We start from the raw sequence: 14,537 nt of genomic DNA on the forward strand, positions 1-14,537 counted from the left end.
AGCCCACCTGCACTCCTCTCCCCCCTGGGCAATCCTAACCCAGACCCTGGAACTACCTGAGTGCACCTACCTCCCTGACCTTGTCTCTCCCTTACCAGGGATGAGCTCAGGGGCATCCCTCCAGATGCAACCGCCTTAGCTCTTGGCTGGCAGGTATCCCTGGGGTGGCACAAGCCTGCCACTGCCCCGGATACCCCCCAGCCCATAGCCAGGCTGCAACAGGGGGTTGCTAATCTGAGACACCCCCTGAGGCTCTGCCAGGGTAATGGGGAACTCTAGCTGCCATACCTGCTGCTTTCCCTCCCCGGCTACCACTAGCCCTTCTTCTCCCACTGAGAACTGATGCTGGCTACCTACCTGCAGCCTCCCCTCACTCCGCTTCTCCCTAGCTAATCCTAACCTGGATCCTAGGGCTACCTGAGTGAGGCCATCTCCCTGACACTGTCTCCCCATTACCGGGGATGAGCTCAGGGTTGCTGGTGCAGATGCACCCACCTTAGCTCCTGGCTGGCAGGTAATCTGGGGGTGGTCTAACTTTGCCACAACCCCTGATACCTCCAGCCCGTAGCAAGGCTGCAACAGTGGGGCTCTTAATCGAGAGTCCCCTTGCTGCTCCGCCAGGGTAATGGGGAAGTCTAGCTGCCCTACAAGCTGCCCTTCTTTCCCCTCCCCTGGTACCCCTATCTCCTGCCACCCCCCAGTCACCCCTAGAGTGAAACAACAGGGTACAGTCATAGGGAAAAATAAGTCAGGGTCAGTCTGCGACTGGGTCTGGCTTACCTCGCTGGTCCCCGCCGCTTTCGTTGGTCCCAATTGCAGGGGGACTGGAGTGGCCGCCGCTGGCATCATCTGGGCTGGGAAGCAACGGGTCGCCGCCGCAGCAGTGCCTGGGGTTGGCACAGGGGAAACGATGCAGGACCGGGGTCCCAGGTCTTTGTGGAGAAACACAGCTCCATGCAAACCAGGTAACATAACCCCCTCCGCAATCCCTGTCCCTCCTCCCACTCATAAAGGGCTCCGGCACTTTGCCGGAATCGCGGCTCTTCTGCCGCCGCCACCGCCATGGGCGAGCACCAGGTAGCTGCTGCAGAAGTACCCGGCTTTGATGCAGGGTCGCCGTCGTGGATTGTGGGGCTCTGGTCATCGCTGGGAATCGCCGACTCCGCCAAACAATGTGAAACACTCAGCTCCCGCCCACCCCAATCCTCCTCCCAAATAAAATTGCTGCCGGCAGGATGCCGGAGTGGCGGCTTCTTCTCCGCCGCCGGTTCTCCGCCGGGATCAGGTGGATGGCCGCTGCTCTCCACCGCTGTTGCTGATGCAGCCCGTCCAGGTTCTCTAGGAGACGTCCCGAGGAGGGTTGTCGCCCCGGCTGGGCGGGAGCCATCAGAGGATGCCGCTAACTTGGTCATCTTTTCCGCAGCTCGTGAGCGCTGGCCCTGAGGGGCTTCTTCGCCCGACCGCGCACGGTCAGGGCACCAGGCATTATTGTGGCCCGTTTGGTGGCAGTGCTGCAGCGGCTGCCGGAGCTTCTCCGCCACCGGTGGACTAACCCCAGCAAGGGGCAACGGAGTCCAGAGCGGAGTTGCTCGAGCACCGGGCTCATTCCAGAGCTTCTCCGCCACCGGTGGACTAACCCCAGCAAGGGGCAACGGAGTCCAGAGCGGAGTTGCTTGAGCGCCGGGCTCTGGGAGGGGATAAGCGGGTCGGTGCGGTACCGATGCCAGGAACTGGGTCCACTTCGCCGGGAACCACGTCTTGCCCAACGCACACACCAGTGCTAGCTCTTTCAGGGAAAATGGACGGGCCGCTGCAACGGCTGTTACCTCTCCTGGTGCAAGACTTCTGTGGTCTCCGAGACCACCCGCTCCCTCCAAAAGTCTCTGCCGTCCTGGAGCTGGGTCCATTCCCTGCTCTCCGGGCGGCTTGATGGTTACAGGGGCTGCAGCTGTGGATCTTTGCTCAGCCTGCCGGGTATCATGCTCACCGATCGCTGTCTCTCTCTCAGCCTTGCTGGCTGCTGGTCCCCGCGCCGACTTGATGCACTCCTCCGGTCTCGGTGCCCGGCTCCAGTCAGACGGATGGCCGGCACTTTGGTTCTGGAGGCAATGCTTCTCACAAGTAGGGGAACAGTGAGGAGGTGCCATATCTTATGTTATATGTTGTACACTGTGTGTTTAATATCTTTAGTCCCAGGAACTTGCAATTACCATCAAGTTCCCACTATATTACAGTATCCCGCAGAACACTAGTAATACAGGTCCAGTTCAATCCCGCCGCTGCCACCAGTTAATTACAAGCCTGTCACGGTGACTTTATGACAGGCTGCAATTTACACCAAATATATATAATATATATATATATAACTGGGTTGAACTGGGACGAGACTTAGATATGATAAAATATAATTTATTCCTTGATAAAGGTGAACACAACAGATTATACAAATAACAGGCAAAATATGGACACTTACTTAAATATGGAAATGATAAAACAGTCACATCTGGACTGGCAGTTCATACAGCAAATCTTCATCATCCCAAGACATGAAAAGCCATGAAAAGGCCTTGCATGCAGACATTGCATAGCATTTCTCTCAGCAATCAAGATGGTATAGAAGAACAACACAGGATAAAGGTTGGACAACAGTTTATAAACCTTTTGTAACCCTATCCTTAACATTAAGTACAGGTGATTGGTTTTCAATTACCTGTAGCCACTCACTAACATGGGAACACATTTTGATACATGCCCCCAGCTAGTTGGCACATGCTCAGTTGGACTCTGGGGTCTCATTTCTGCAGCCCTATATTTGCATCAGGAATGCCAGCCAGTCTACTAAATGGAATTTCTGGCAGGAAACCCTTTGTTGTAAGGTGTGAAATGGGACACTTATAGCCTGCTCTGGTTTGAGTCATCTCCGCCCTCCTGTAAACAGTGTAGGTGATAAACTCCTTTGAACAGCACTTAAATTCTAGACATTGGGACGCTTTCCCTGGCCATCTGCTACCTTATGGCCAAAGGAATTCCCTCTGGTTTCTGTCCATACCTGGGAACACAGTATTAAAGATAATACACAACCATATTAAAATATCCGGTTCCATTGGGTCCAGCGGGTCCAAACTTCCCAGTTCTCAATGCCGGAAATGGGACACCCTAGGGTCCAATTTGAGACTTGCTACAACCCTCGGAACCCGAGTTACACAAATACACCTTAAACCGTTTCCTATTTTAATACAATAAACTGCGCTGTAAATTAAATCACGGTTTTTCACTAAATCCCCATTGAAAACAACGGGCTTCGCCGCCATAGACTTTCAATGGCAAACCGCCGCCGTTGGCGGCTATGGGAATCCGCCGCCATAGACTTTCAACGGGGCTCGCCACCGTTGAAGTCAATGGGGTTTTTCCGCCATTGAAGTCTATGGGAAAAGTCCTGAACTTTCAAGGGGGTCCATACTCCATCGGGTTGCTCCAAGAGGGTCAAGGATGGTTCTGCAGCGATGCCGGAGCAGTGACTACAGGTACCCCAAACCCTGGCCCTCTGGACCCTCCGGAACCAGAGATATGGATTCCTAAATTTCAGCTTTTCACACTTAGACGTATTCTTGAGCTGTTTCTGCCGCCGCCATTGGAGCCTATGGCGTGACCCGCTCTTCTCGGTTCGATCCTTATCGGGGTCCAGGATTCGGGGACCCGGTTGTGGTCGAGTGGGGGGAGGCCTAGGAACTAGGGGCAAAAAGAATTTTATTTCTAGGTGCTCTAGAACTGTTTATTCCCACGGCACTTGTCGTTGAACTTGACTGCTAAGTGATCAAAGCTCTCTTATTGAAAAAGTATCCACTTTGCGGTTTTGCGGTTTGGACGGCAGCCAACTCGTTCGTGTAAAGCTCCTTCGAGGAATCTCCATTGAAGCCAATGGGCCCATTGACTTACAATGGGAAACCGCCGCTCCTCCTCTCGGACGCCATCTGCTGGTCTTCACAGGAAATCCACGTGGAGGACAGGAGAGGACAGGAGAGGAAACAGAGACAGCCCCAGCGCGCGGGTCTGATCTCTTAGAACTGAGATTACCCTTCATATTTCCTATGTGATGCCCTACTCCTGTGATAGACACCAGATCGGGGATTATTAAAGAAATTTTATATGTAAGTTACTAATTTTATTATTTGTTGCTAATACAATATCTATCTCTCATCTTGGTGCGCTTTTGTGTTTTTTCTTGTTTTGCTAAATAGCAACTTGCCCTGGTTTTTACCACCATATGGATATTGATGAATGGAAAACTCAAATTGTTCTATTTTTTTAACTTGCTTTTTTGATTAATCTACTTGTACTAGTACTACAACAGGGCGTCTACAATACATAACCCCTATAGTAAAGTTACCTCACTCTAATTCAATAAGTAGTCTTCAATTGAATTAAAATATAGTACACTATCAATGTCTTAAGAGTTTTATGATGACATAGAGGTCATGAGATAAGGGAGATTTTATGAGCATACATAGAAACATTGAAATACAATTGGTGTCATTTTTTCTGCTTAGTTTAGTTCTTATGTACAAAAGATAATCATTCAGATGTAAGGATCCCACAGACTAATTGCTCTGTTTCAAGTTGTTTAAAAAACACTCACAGTCTTTATATGATTTTGCTGTCTTCATGACAATGTGTAGATGTTAACTAATTGTAATGTGATGTGCTTCCTAAAAATATTACAAATCTGTTATCGCATGCACTATTCATTACATTTTTGTAGCCGTCTCATTATACATCAATGAACTATCACCAATTGTTTGCTGTGCTTCTTCCCTCTCACCATATTTCTAAAGATATGACAAATACTTTATCTTTTTCATCAAGGCATTTCTTTTGATCTCCTTAAAATGAGCCCAATTACATACCATTTTCTCAGTCCCTTAATTTGGCACATACTGTATACAGTTTTTCATTTCACAAGACAATGAGGGTGTTTCTTTGGATCACATTAAATACTGCATAATCGTCCAAAAAAAACATTTTTTTTTTTTCAATGTAGGTAATTACTGTTGTAAAATATTATTAGAGGCAAAACTAAAGAGATCATGTAGAGATTGCTGCACTGTTGTAGTGCTAAGCACATCTCAGATTTCAACTCATCTTGCTGGTCCGTGTCACTTGAAATGATCTTTAAATCTTATGGTAAGTTGGCAGTTCTTTAAGGCCGAGGCCCCGCTGCACGCGCCTGCGCCCGCACGGCCGCCCTGCTTCTTGGCAGCGTGTGCAAGTCACTGCACCGCGATCTGCGGTCTGCAGCTGACTTTTTTCAGGGTAGGGGGGCATGGCCAAGACAGGTCGGGGGGCGCGGCCATGACAGGTGGCAATGTCCCTCTCCAGGCTGTGCGGTCCCCTCCCCTCCGCCTCTGCAGCTCCCCACAAAACCATAGCCAGGGAGAGATGGTGAGCGGATCTGTGCCCAGTCACCCCCTCAGCAAACACGGGGAGAGGGTAGCCACCTCCCTCCCATTGCCACCTCCCTTCCGTAGCCGCCTTTCTCCCACCCGTAGCTACCTCCCTCCCCTCCTCATTGGCTGACTGCCGCAACACGTGATGCGTCAGCGCTTCTGATCACCAGAAGCTTGCAGCATCGACCGGCTGACGCATCACAGCATGCAGTCAGCCACGTCAGAAGGAGCCAGCGGGGACCTCCAGACTGGAGGAAAGGAGCTGGTGGCCCGCGGCTGCGCGCGCCGCCGACCGCAGCGGATCCTTAGCCTGAAGCTTGTATGGTAATACCTGTGAGCTGAAAAGTGGAATTATTGTTACTAATTTACAATCATTCAATTTTTTCTAGTCACTCCATGCCAGTACAAATGAATGGGGATTAAGCCCTAAATCTAGTTGGAGGTAGGACAAAAATTTACAGCTTAATAGCAGATGAAACAACAAAAAACATTTCTCAAGGAAAGGAATCTTGTACTGGCATGGAGGGACGAGAACAAAGGGAATCATTTAAATCAGTAAGAATAATTACACTTTTTTCTCAACGTCCTTCCTATGCCAGTACGAATGAATGAAGATATACCAAAGCAATCTCCTTGTCAAGGTGGTAGAAAAAGATGACCAATCAAGAAACATAATTCCAACATAAAAAGGTGGCAGAATCCAAGTGTATTGCCTACAAAGCTGGCAGAGCATCCAAGTGTCTTGTCCACAAAAGGTGACATAGCGTTCCAGCTTCTTGCCCACAAATGTGGCAGAGCTCTGCATCTGTGTCAGATCGTGCAAGCTCCGAATAGGAAGCAGAATCATGCAGGGATAGTTACAGGCAGGTAGGAGACACAATCAGAAGGCGGCCACACCTAAAGTCAGAAAGGTAAACTTTTTCTACCTGCAAAACGGAAAGAAAAAAAAATAAGGCACTTACCTGCTTCTTAAGTACATATACGAATTATATAAATCATGACTACATTTATTAGTAGGAGAATCATTTAGAGCATGAGCACATCGATAGTATATTTCATAGAAAACATAACCTGCCATTTAAAATCATAGTCAGCACCAGCGCGGCCTGTTTCCATACCCATGCCTCCTACAACTCCGGAGTAGTCTCAACTGACTGCAGCGAACTGCTCTTTAGGTAACATGGGGGCATAGTTACCACTGAATACCACAATGCAGTGAGCATCATTTTAGCACATTGCCTAGGAAGATGGATATACCCACACCTCCTTGTTTCCCAGTGGCCAAACAAGCATATCGTGGCATTTGGGGACTTGGGGCAAATCTTTTCCTTTGCCTGGGAATATAGAAGCCCGAGGCTCCCTTTACCAAGATGTACCAAAAAAACAACAAAACATGTTAGGAAAGAACCTACCCCCTTCACCAGTAGGACAAATAAAAACTGCTGTGAAGAGGTGGGCAGGGAGCCTTGTAGGGGCTGAGGAAGCATGATTTGTTGAAAGCTTTTGTCCCGTCTCAAACTGGACGGGGCTTAATACCCATTAGTTTGTACTGGTATAGAGGGACGAAGACAGAGAAATATGATATTCAGAGTTTTATTTGCATTTTGGTTTAATAGAAAGTAGGTTATTTGTCAGCAGTGAACCCTCTCAAGGGAACATAACCTCACACTTGCTTGAAAGAACAGATCACAATGTATGTGACATTGAAAGCTAATGTAGAACATAATATATATTACTACAATATAGCATATGTAATAAAATAAAATATTACATGTAATCTTTATGTAGCCCTCTTCCCCTTACTAAAGAGTCTACTGGTACTGCCGTTACCTGTTGGCTCACAGAAGGCCTGAGCCTCCGCCACTGGGAGCCTGGGGTGATCAGATGTCCACCTCTGTGCAGCGCCTCCACCTGAAAGGGATCCTGACGGAGCAGGATAAGTCCCTCCCAGGAACAATACCAGTAATGCACACACACGTCTGTATATATAACAACCTTTACTCTGATCCATAAGCAGTACCCTGTTTCCCACAGTATAACAACCCCAACTCTGTACCACCAATGAGTGTCCCCAAAGTACATTAGGTGCTAGGCACCAATACCCTGATGTCCTTTTCCCCAATGTCCAGGCTCATCCAAGAGTGTAGGGAGTAGCGCTACCCTGTGAGTTGTTGGTGCACTTTGTGAGGTACCTGCCGAGTACTCCAGTACTCTGTGTGGCCGACAGCGATGGGTATCTGCTGATCCAGGGACGTCACCGTCCACGATGGCGTTGGCCTCTGCGTTGGGTGGTATCCAGTAGGAGGGTCCCACCTTTAAAAGTCTCTGTACATAGGTGGTCTGATCCCAGAACAGAGGGCCGCAATCACCACGCGGCAAATTCCTCTGTGTCCCTGACACTACTTAGTAATTGGGAAAGCGTCCCTATCTAAGGGGGCCTTAGCTACTGTGAGTCGGGGCCTAGCTGGGGCCTAAGGTTAAATATACTAGGCATAGTCTCAGAGCCACTGGCTCTGAGACACTATCTGCTTGGTCCAGCTCCTTCTTCCGACTGGCATGGTCACGCTGAGCGCGCCAAATGTATCTGTCTCTCCTGCTCCATAGCCTTCTGGTGGCTGTAGTTCCCGCGAAGCACCTTCCCTTATGGCCGCGGCTATATCTATAGTATAGGTGTACTAAGATGGCCTAACAGAGCACTGCGCATGCGCAACTCCCTTCGCACATGCGCACATCTATCCATCCCGGTGGCGCCCTGTACCGGGAGCTGCCGGGAGCCTCCGGCGACCCGCTCACCATCCTGAAAATCTGCACTGCCTGCAACTTTCCCCGCCACTACCGGCGCTCGCCGGGTGCACGCGCACTCTGCCGGCAGCCGCGCGTCCCCGCAGCGCTCCCGGAGTTAAGGGGCAGGGAAGCCCAGAGACAAAACCTGGCCACATTTATATTGTTCCATAAGAGGAATCATGCTTGTTGACAGCAGGCTTAGCAATAGTGCCCAAAGTCATGCAGTAGCTGCAAAGGCAAACAAGATCTTATCTTGCATCAAACGGGCAATGGATGGAAGCGAAGTAAACATAATTATGCCCCTTTACAAAGCATTAGTAAGACCGCACCTTGAATATGGAGTACAATTTTTGGCACCAATCCTAAGAAAATACATTATGGAACTAGAGAGAGTGCAGAGAAGAGCCACCAAATTAATAAAGGGGATGGACAATCTAGCTTATGAGGAGAGGCTAGCTAAATTAGATTTGTTTACATTAGAAAAGAGGCGTCTAAGAGGGGATATGATAACGAGTGTTCGACAAACCTATACATTTGCTCGCCCCGGGCGAGTGGATTTAACCCCCGGGCGAGTAAATATTGGCCCAAGCAGCACACGTTTGGTACTAGGTGGCGAGTAGATTTTTTTGTGTGGCGAGTAGATTTTTTGGTAATTTGTCAACCACTGATGATAACTATATACAAATATATTCGGGAACAGTACAAGGAGCTTTCAAAAGAACTATTCATCCCACGGGCAGTACAAAGGACTCGGCCCATCCCTTTAGGTTGGAGGAAAGGAGATTTCACCAGCAACAAAGAAAAGGGTTCTTTACAGTAAGGGCAGTTAAAATGTGGAATTCATTACCCATGGAGACTGTGATGGCAGATACAATAGATTTGTTCAAAAAAAGGTTGGACATCTTTTTAGATGGGAAAGGTATACAGGGATATACCAAATAAGTATACATGGGAAGGATGTTGATCCAGGGATTAATCCGATTGCCAATTCTTGGAGTCAGGAAGGAATTTCTTTTTCCCCTTATGAGATATCATTGGATGATGTGTCACTGGGATTTTTTGTTTGCCTTCCTCTGGATCAATATACTGTAAGTACGAATATAGGATGAAGTATCTGTCGTCTAAATTAAGCATAGGTTGAACTTGGACGCATGTCTTTTTTCAACCTCATCTACTATGTAACTATGCTATGGAATAAAATACATATTCAGTACTAAACCTGCATAAAATATAGGAGAAATGTGTAGCTGTGTGTAATCCCAAAATAGAAATATAACATAACATATTGAACATAAATCTAAAAATAATAAGACTTCTTATGACTACTAGATTTAATGTGTTTAAATAAGTACCTTAGCCAAATAATAGGCTATGCATGCTATCATGTGCAGCACTCCTTCTGTACAACCAGATTGTTTTTTATGCCAGGTGCTGCTTGGAATTTCTTGCAGAACTGCCAGACATTTCATTAGGATCTGAAACAGAAGAGAAATATAGAATTACACATCTACCATCAACCGTTTCAATGCCAGAGGGACCAGTGATGCATTGCTGGCCCCGCGGGCAGCCTTAGGGTTAACAGTTCCCAGGATAATATACAGGAACTTCCCACAAAGAGAACAAATAGCGGTGCACAACCACAGACTGGATGGAGCCTGGATCACTTTGAAAAAACTTTATTCAACCACCGTAGGCAAGACAATGACACTCATCATCTAGCGGCAGGAGAGAACCCTCTAACGCATTTCCCGCATTCGCTCTTTGACAAAGCGCGAATGCGTGAAACGCCTTTTGAGGGTTCTCTCCTGTTCCTGGATGATGACTGTCATTGTCTTGCCTATGGTGGATGAATAAAGTTTATTCAAAGTGATACAGCCTCCATCCAGTCTGTGGTTGTGCACCGCTATTCGTTCTCTTCGTGGGAAGTTCCTGTATACTTCATCTCCATTGCTGTGCGTACGCCGATGCCAAAAGAATCATGGACATTCTCCCACGCCAAAATCATGAGTAACAACTTAACAATTTGTGCTATCGCACTACAATCTACAATCTACAATCTACTCCAGGTTACACTGGCCCGCAGCCCGGTTAGATCCGCCCCTACATCACGGAGGTGATTGCACAGACGGGTTTTCAGGCAAACATCTGGGATCTGTGTTTTTAACCACAATTGGAGTTAAATGCACATTGCTCAGTCTATGACTATACTATTCAAACTGGCATGAAACTACCATTATCTTATTACCAATCAGCAAAAGATTGCTGGAGTGAAGATATATATCCTTTCACTTACATTTATTGTTGTTTTCTTTTTCTGAAGCACTGATACCGGACTACTATTCTGGAGTTCCCAGGATAACACTGCTCAGAAACGTATACATACACACTGCATGTTACATTTTACCGTGTACTTTCAATAGTTTCAAGATTTTCTTAGATGCCATTTTTCTTTCATTCTTCTTTACCATTAGACTCACAACAACAGTCCAATAGTGCATTTGATGTAAAGTGTCCTTACATGTATGTATGTATGTATGTATGTATGTATGTACTGTATGTATGTATGTATGTATGTATGTCTTTGTTGCAGAAGAATGAATGCTTTTTTTTTGGCTGTTGCTTGAGGAGCTATCCTCATGAGAACACTGGAATATGGCTTTTTCTTGAAGTTCAGGTACATAGGGGCCTATGCTATAAGCGTTCATAAGCCACTTATCGAGCACTTATCGGCCAAAATGCCTACTACGATTCTGTAAGCGTCAATAAGTGGGCAATAAAAGACTGAATTGCCAAAATGTTGAGCCTTCAAAAAAAAATCATCAAGTGAGCGGCGATAAGCCACTTATCGGTAGATTCTGAAACTCGTGCAATTCTAGCAGCCGCAATTAGGTTATCAAAGCCTATTGCAGCTCTAGAATGACGAGTTTCTCCCAAAATCCTCATGCCAGGAAAAGTTGGCATGAAGGTGGTGAGAACCTGCTGAGAAGTGGCAAGATGGGACTTAGAAAAATAAAATGCATTTTTTCTGCATCGGATTGATCTCGGGACTCCCCGGAGCTGATAGCCATTAATATCAGCACCGGAGACCCCTGGCATGAATCACATGCAATAAAAATGTATTTACAGTCAACTCCGTTACCTTAGCAGCTAACCGCTAAGGCAATGAAGTGGTTAACCCCTCCCGCTACCAACCAAGGACCAAATACCCCCTTCACTCACCCACGCTACCCACAATAAACACTAATATCCACCTCCTCTACCCCCACATGATTGATACCAGAGGCCGCGGTGGTCCGGGGGTCCTCAGGTGGTCCCTGTGGGTGTCTGTGGGCCCGCGGGTTGTCCCCGCGGGTGTCTGGGGGTGCTCAGGTGGTTCCCGCTGGCCTGCTGTAATTTTTTTTTTTGCTAATAGCTCATTGCTCATTTGCCCATTATTAAATAAAACATTAGCCAGCATAAATAAAGTAAATAAACCTTTCCACTTACCCCTGCCATCATGAAGAGCGTCCTCATCAGCATACTGCAGAGCCATGTCCTCCGTTGCCAGAAAGAATACAAGAAAAAATACAATCTAATGGCCTTAACCCACCCTCACCCGCTACCCAACTGGGAGGCCAAGCACCCACCCCGGGACCACTATACTCACCCTCTACCCATTGATTGGCATAGTGGTATATCATACCCACATAATATGGGCATGATAGGCCACTATAGCAGTCTATGGTCACCCTAATAAAAAAGCATGAAAGCTAAAAATACACATTAATAAATATATAGACAAGCACCAATAAATAAATTCAATAAATAAAAGCACTTGCCAAACACACAATTAAATAAACAAAAGCACTAGCCAATCAATTAAATAAACAAAAGCACTAGCCAACCAATTAAATAAACAAAAGCACTAGCAAACCAATCAATTAATTAATTTTAAACACTAGCCAACAAATGAAGTAATTAATAAAACCACTAGGCAACAATTAAAACCAGTAGCCAACAAAATAAATAATTAAATAAAAACGCTAAACAATCGGAACATGAAATAAAAATAAATTACAAACAACTGAATCCAAACAATAAACAGAAATAGAAAATATAACAGTCAATAGAAAACAAGCATTTGCCAAAAAATACACTGGCTATCAGTGTATGTATCTGTACCCTAGAGGGGCACAGATTAATGCATTAGCAGTCAATGGGCAATGAAAAACATAATACAAATCAAATACAATACAAAAAACTGTAAAAATAAATTAACATACATTCAATATTTATCTTACCTTTATAAGCGTTGGCCCTCCAAATCTAGGGGTATCAGGAAGCTCTCAAACCGCGACATCATCCAAATCAATCCAATGCCATCCACCTTGAAGATCCGGAACAGGTAACAAAATTCTTCTTTTATCTTCTATCACCTTCTTCTTTCTTCATCTGTCATTATTTATTTTTTTATTTATTTATTTTCTTTAATCTTCTCTCTTCATCTGTCAATCCATAGCGCCATGGTAAATCCACAACACGATGTTGTCCTGTCAATTTCTTGAGGTAAAATATTATATGGCTTGTGACGTCACATTTTCAGGTCAGATGGTACAGTCCAATCTGATTGGACGCTGCATCATGTGCCCGCCTCTTTTTTTTTTTTAAGGATGTGACGTCATCTCCAAGGGAGGTACGTCACATCCTTAAAACCACATGGCTATATCACATGGTATTACAGCCAATGGGATTGAAGACAATCCCATTGGTTGCTGTACCATGTGATAGGTTACATTAGTTCAAAAGGATGTGACATCACTTTTAGGGATTTTGTCCCTTTTTCTGCTAGTTAGTCTGCTAATGAGGATGCCCTTCATGATGGCAGGGGTAAGTAGAAAGGTTTATTTACTTTATTTATGCTGGCTGGCTGTTTGATTTAATAATGGGCAAATAAGCTATTATCCATATCTGGATAATAGTTATTTTGACCATTACTGTACTGTATGTGTTGGGGGTGGGGGGGAGTAGGGTAGTGTATTTATTTAAATGTTAGTAAAAAAAAATTCACACACATTTGATACCGAAGGCCAGCGGTGACCACCCGAGGGCCCACAGACACCCACGGGGACCACCTGAAGACCCCTGGACACCTGCAGGACCACCCGAGGGCCCCCAGTCACCTGCGGGGACCAACTGAGGACCGCCGGACACCCGCAGGCTCTGGTATCAATCATGTGGGGGTGGAGGAGGTGGGTATTAGTGTTGTTGTGTTTTTAATGTTTTTTGTGGGTAGCAGCTGTTTTAATATAAATTTTATTACTAGTGTAGATGAGCAGGGTGTCTCTGGAGCCAACGGCATTGATGTGAGGTCTGGCAACCCCCTGCTTCCCGAGATACAGACCCCGTTATGGGGTGCCGGTATCTCCTATGCATTTAAATGTCCCGCATCACGTGACTGTGGGAATAAAATGCATAGGAGATACCGGCATACCCATAATGGGGCCTGTATCTCGGGAAGCAGGGGGTCCTGGAGCTCACATCAATGTAATGCTGCTCCGGAGCCCCCTTTCTCATCTACACTAGTAATAAAATATATATTAAAAAACATTAATTTCGGGCGAGATTTACGCAGGGAGAGGCGGCTCTCTCTGAGCACCTCTCTCTGCAGCTGAAAGAAATCGCCGGGTAAGGCCTTTTCAGAGAGGTGATCATCACGCCGCTGGCTACTCGCCCATTTTCTGAACTTTGCTATCACAGGTAGTCGAGGCTTTCTGAATGCCGTGATAGCAATGCTCACAAAAACGTCGATTTAAATGGCCCGGTGTGATGGAGAGGGGGTAACCAGGCTCAATAATAAAGGGTAAGCCCACTTGGTTACCCCTGATCCGTGTGTAAAGGTCCTAGAGTGTCAGCTCTTGGACCCAACTGTCGTATATGCATCACTGAGACTGTGTATAAATTATGCGACAATTCAGTATCTTTGTGTTTTTGCCTTTCCAGGAGTGCTGGCCAGCGGAGCTTGCTAGGCTGTGAGTTTGAGGGTGGGTTTTGCTGAGAAACTTATATCAGATTGTGGCTATGTAGCGGGGTTCCCGAGTTATGGGATACCCCAAAGATGTACCCGGGAATCAGATAAGATTTTCGTACACATTGAAGCACAGTGCTCCAGAAAAATCCTACCCTGGAAACGTTCTTGCGACTCACCGCCAGGGTTCCCTGCTTCAGCACAAACAGGCAAACAGGAAAGGTAAAAAGGGCATTGGGGATCAAGATATCCCCAGAACGGTCCTAGGGTTCCTAGTATAAGGTGGGATGCCCAGTTCATGCCCA

At 46.4% G+C, this 14,537-nt stretch overlaps 1 protein-coding gene across 2 annotated transcripts in view; it reads right to left on the reverse strand.

The window, feature by feature from the left end:
- The window catches only part of CFAP54 (cilia and flagella associated protein 54), a 331,179-nt gene that overhangs the window by 186,334 nt on the left and 130,308 nt on the right, over positions 1 to 14,537 (reverse strand). For both annotated transcript variants that reach the window (XM_075600548.1, XM_075600549.1), the window contains exon 27: positions 9,581 to 9,703. In XM_075600548.1, the coding sequence (XP_075456663.1) occupies positions 9,581 to 9,703 (123 nt within the window). The remainder of the gene's footprint in view (positions 1 to 9,580; positions 9,704 to 14,537) is intronic.

Source organism: Ascaphus truei, chromosome 5, assembly GCF_040206685.1.
Source record: "Ascaphus truei isolate aAscTru1 chromosome 5, aAscTru1.hap1, whole genome shotgun sequence".
Classification (NCBI taxonomy): Eukaryota; Metazoa; Chordata; class Amphibia; order Anura; family Ascaphidae; genus Ascaphus; species Ascaphus truei.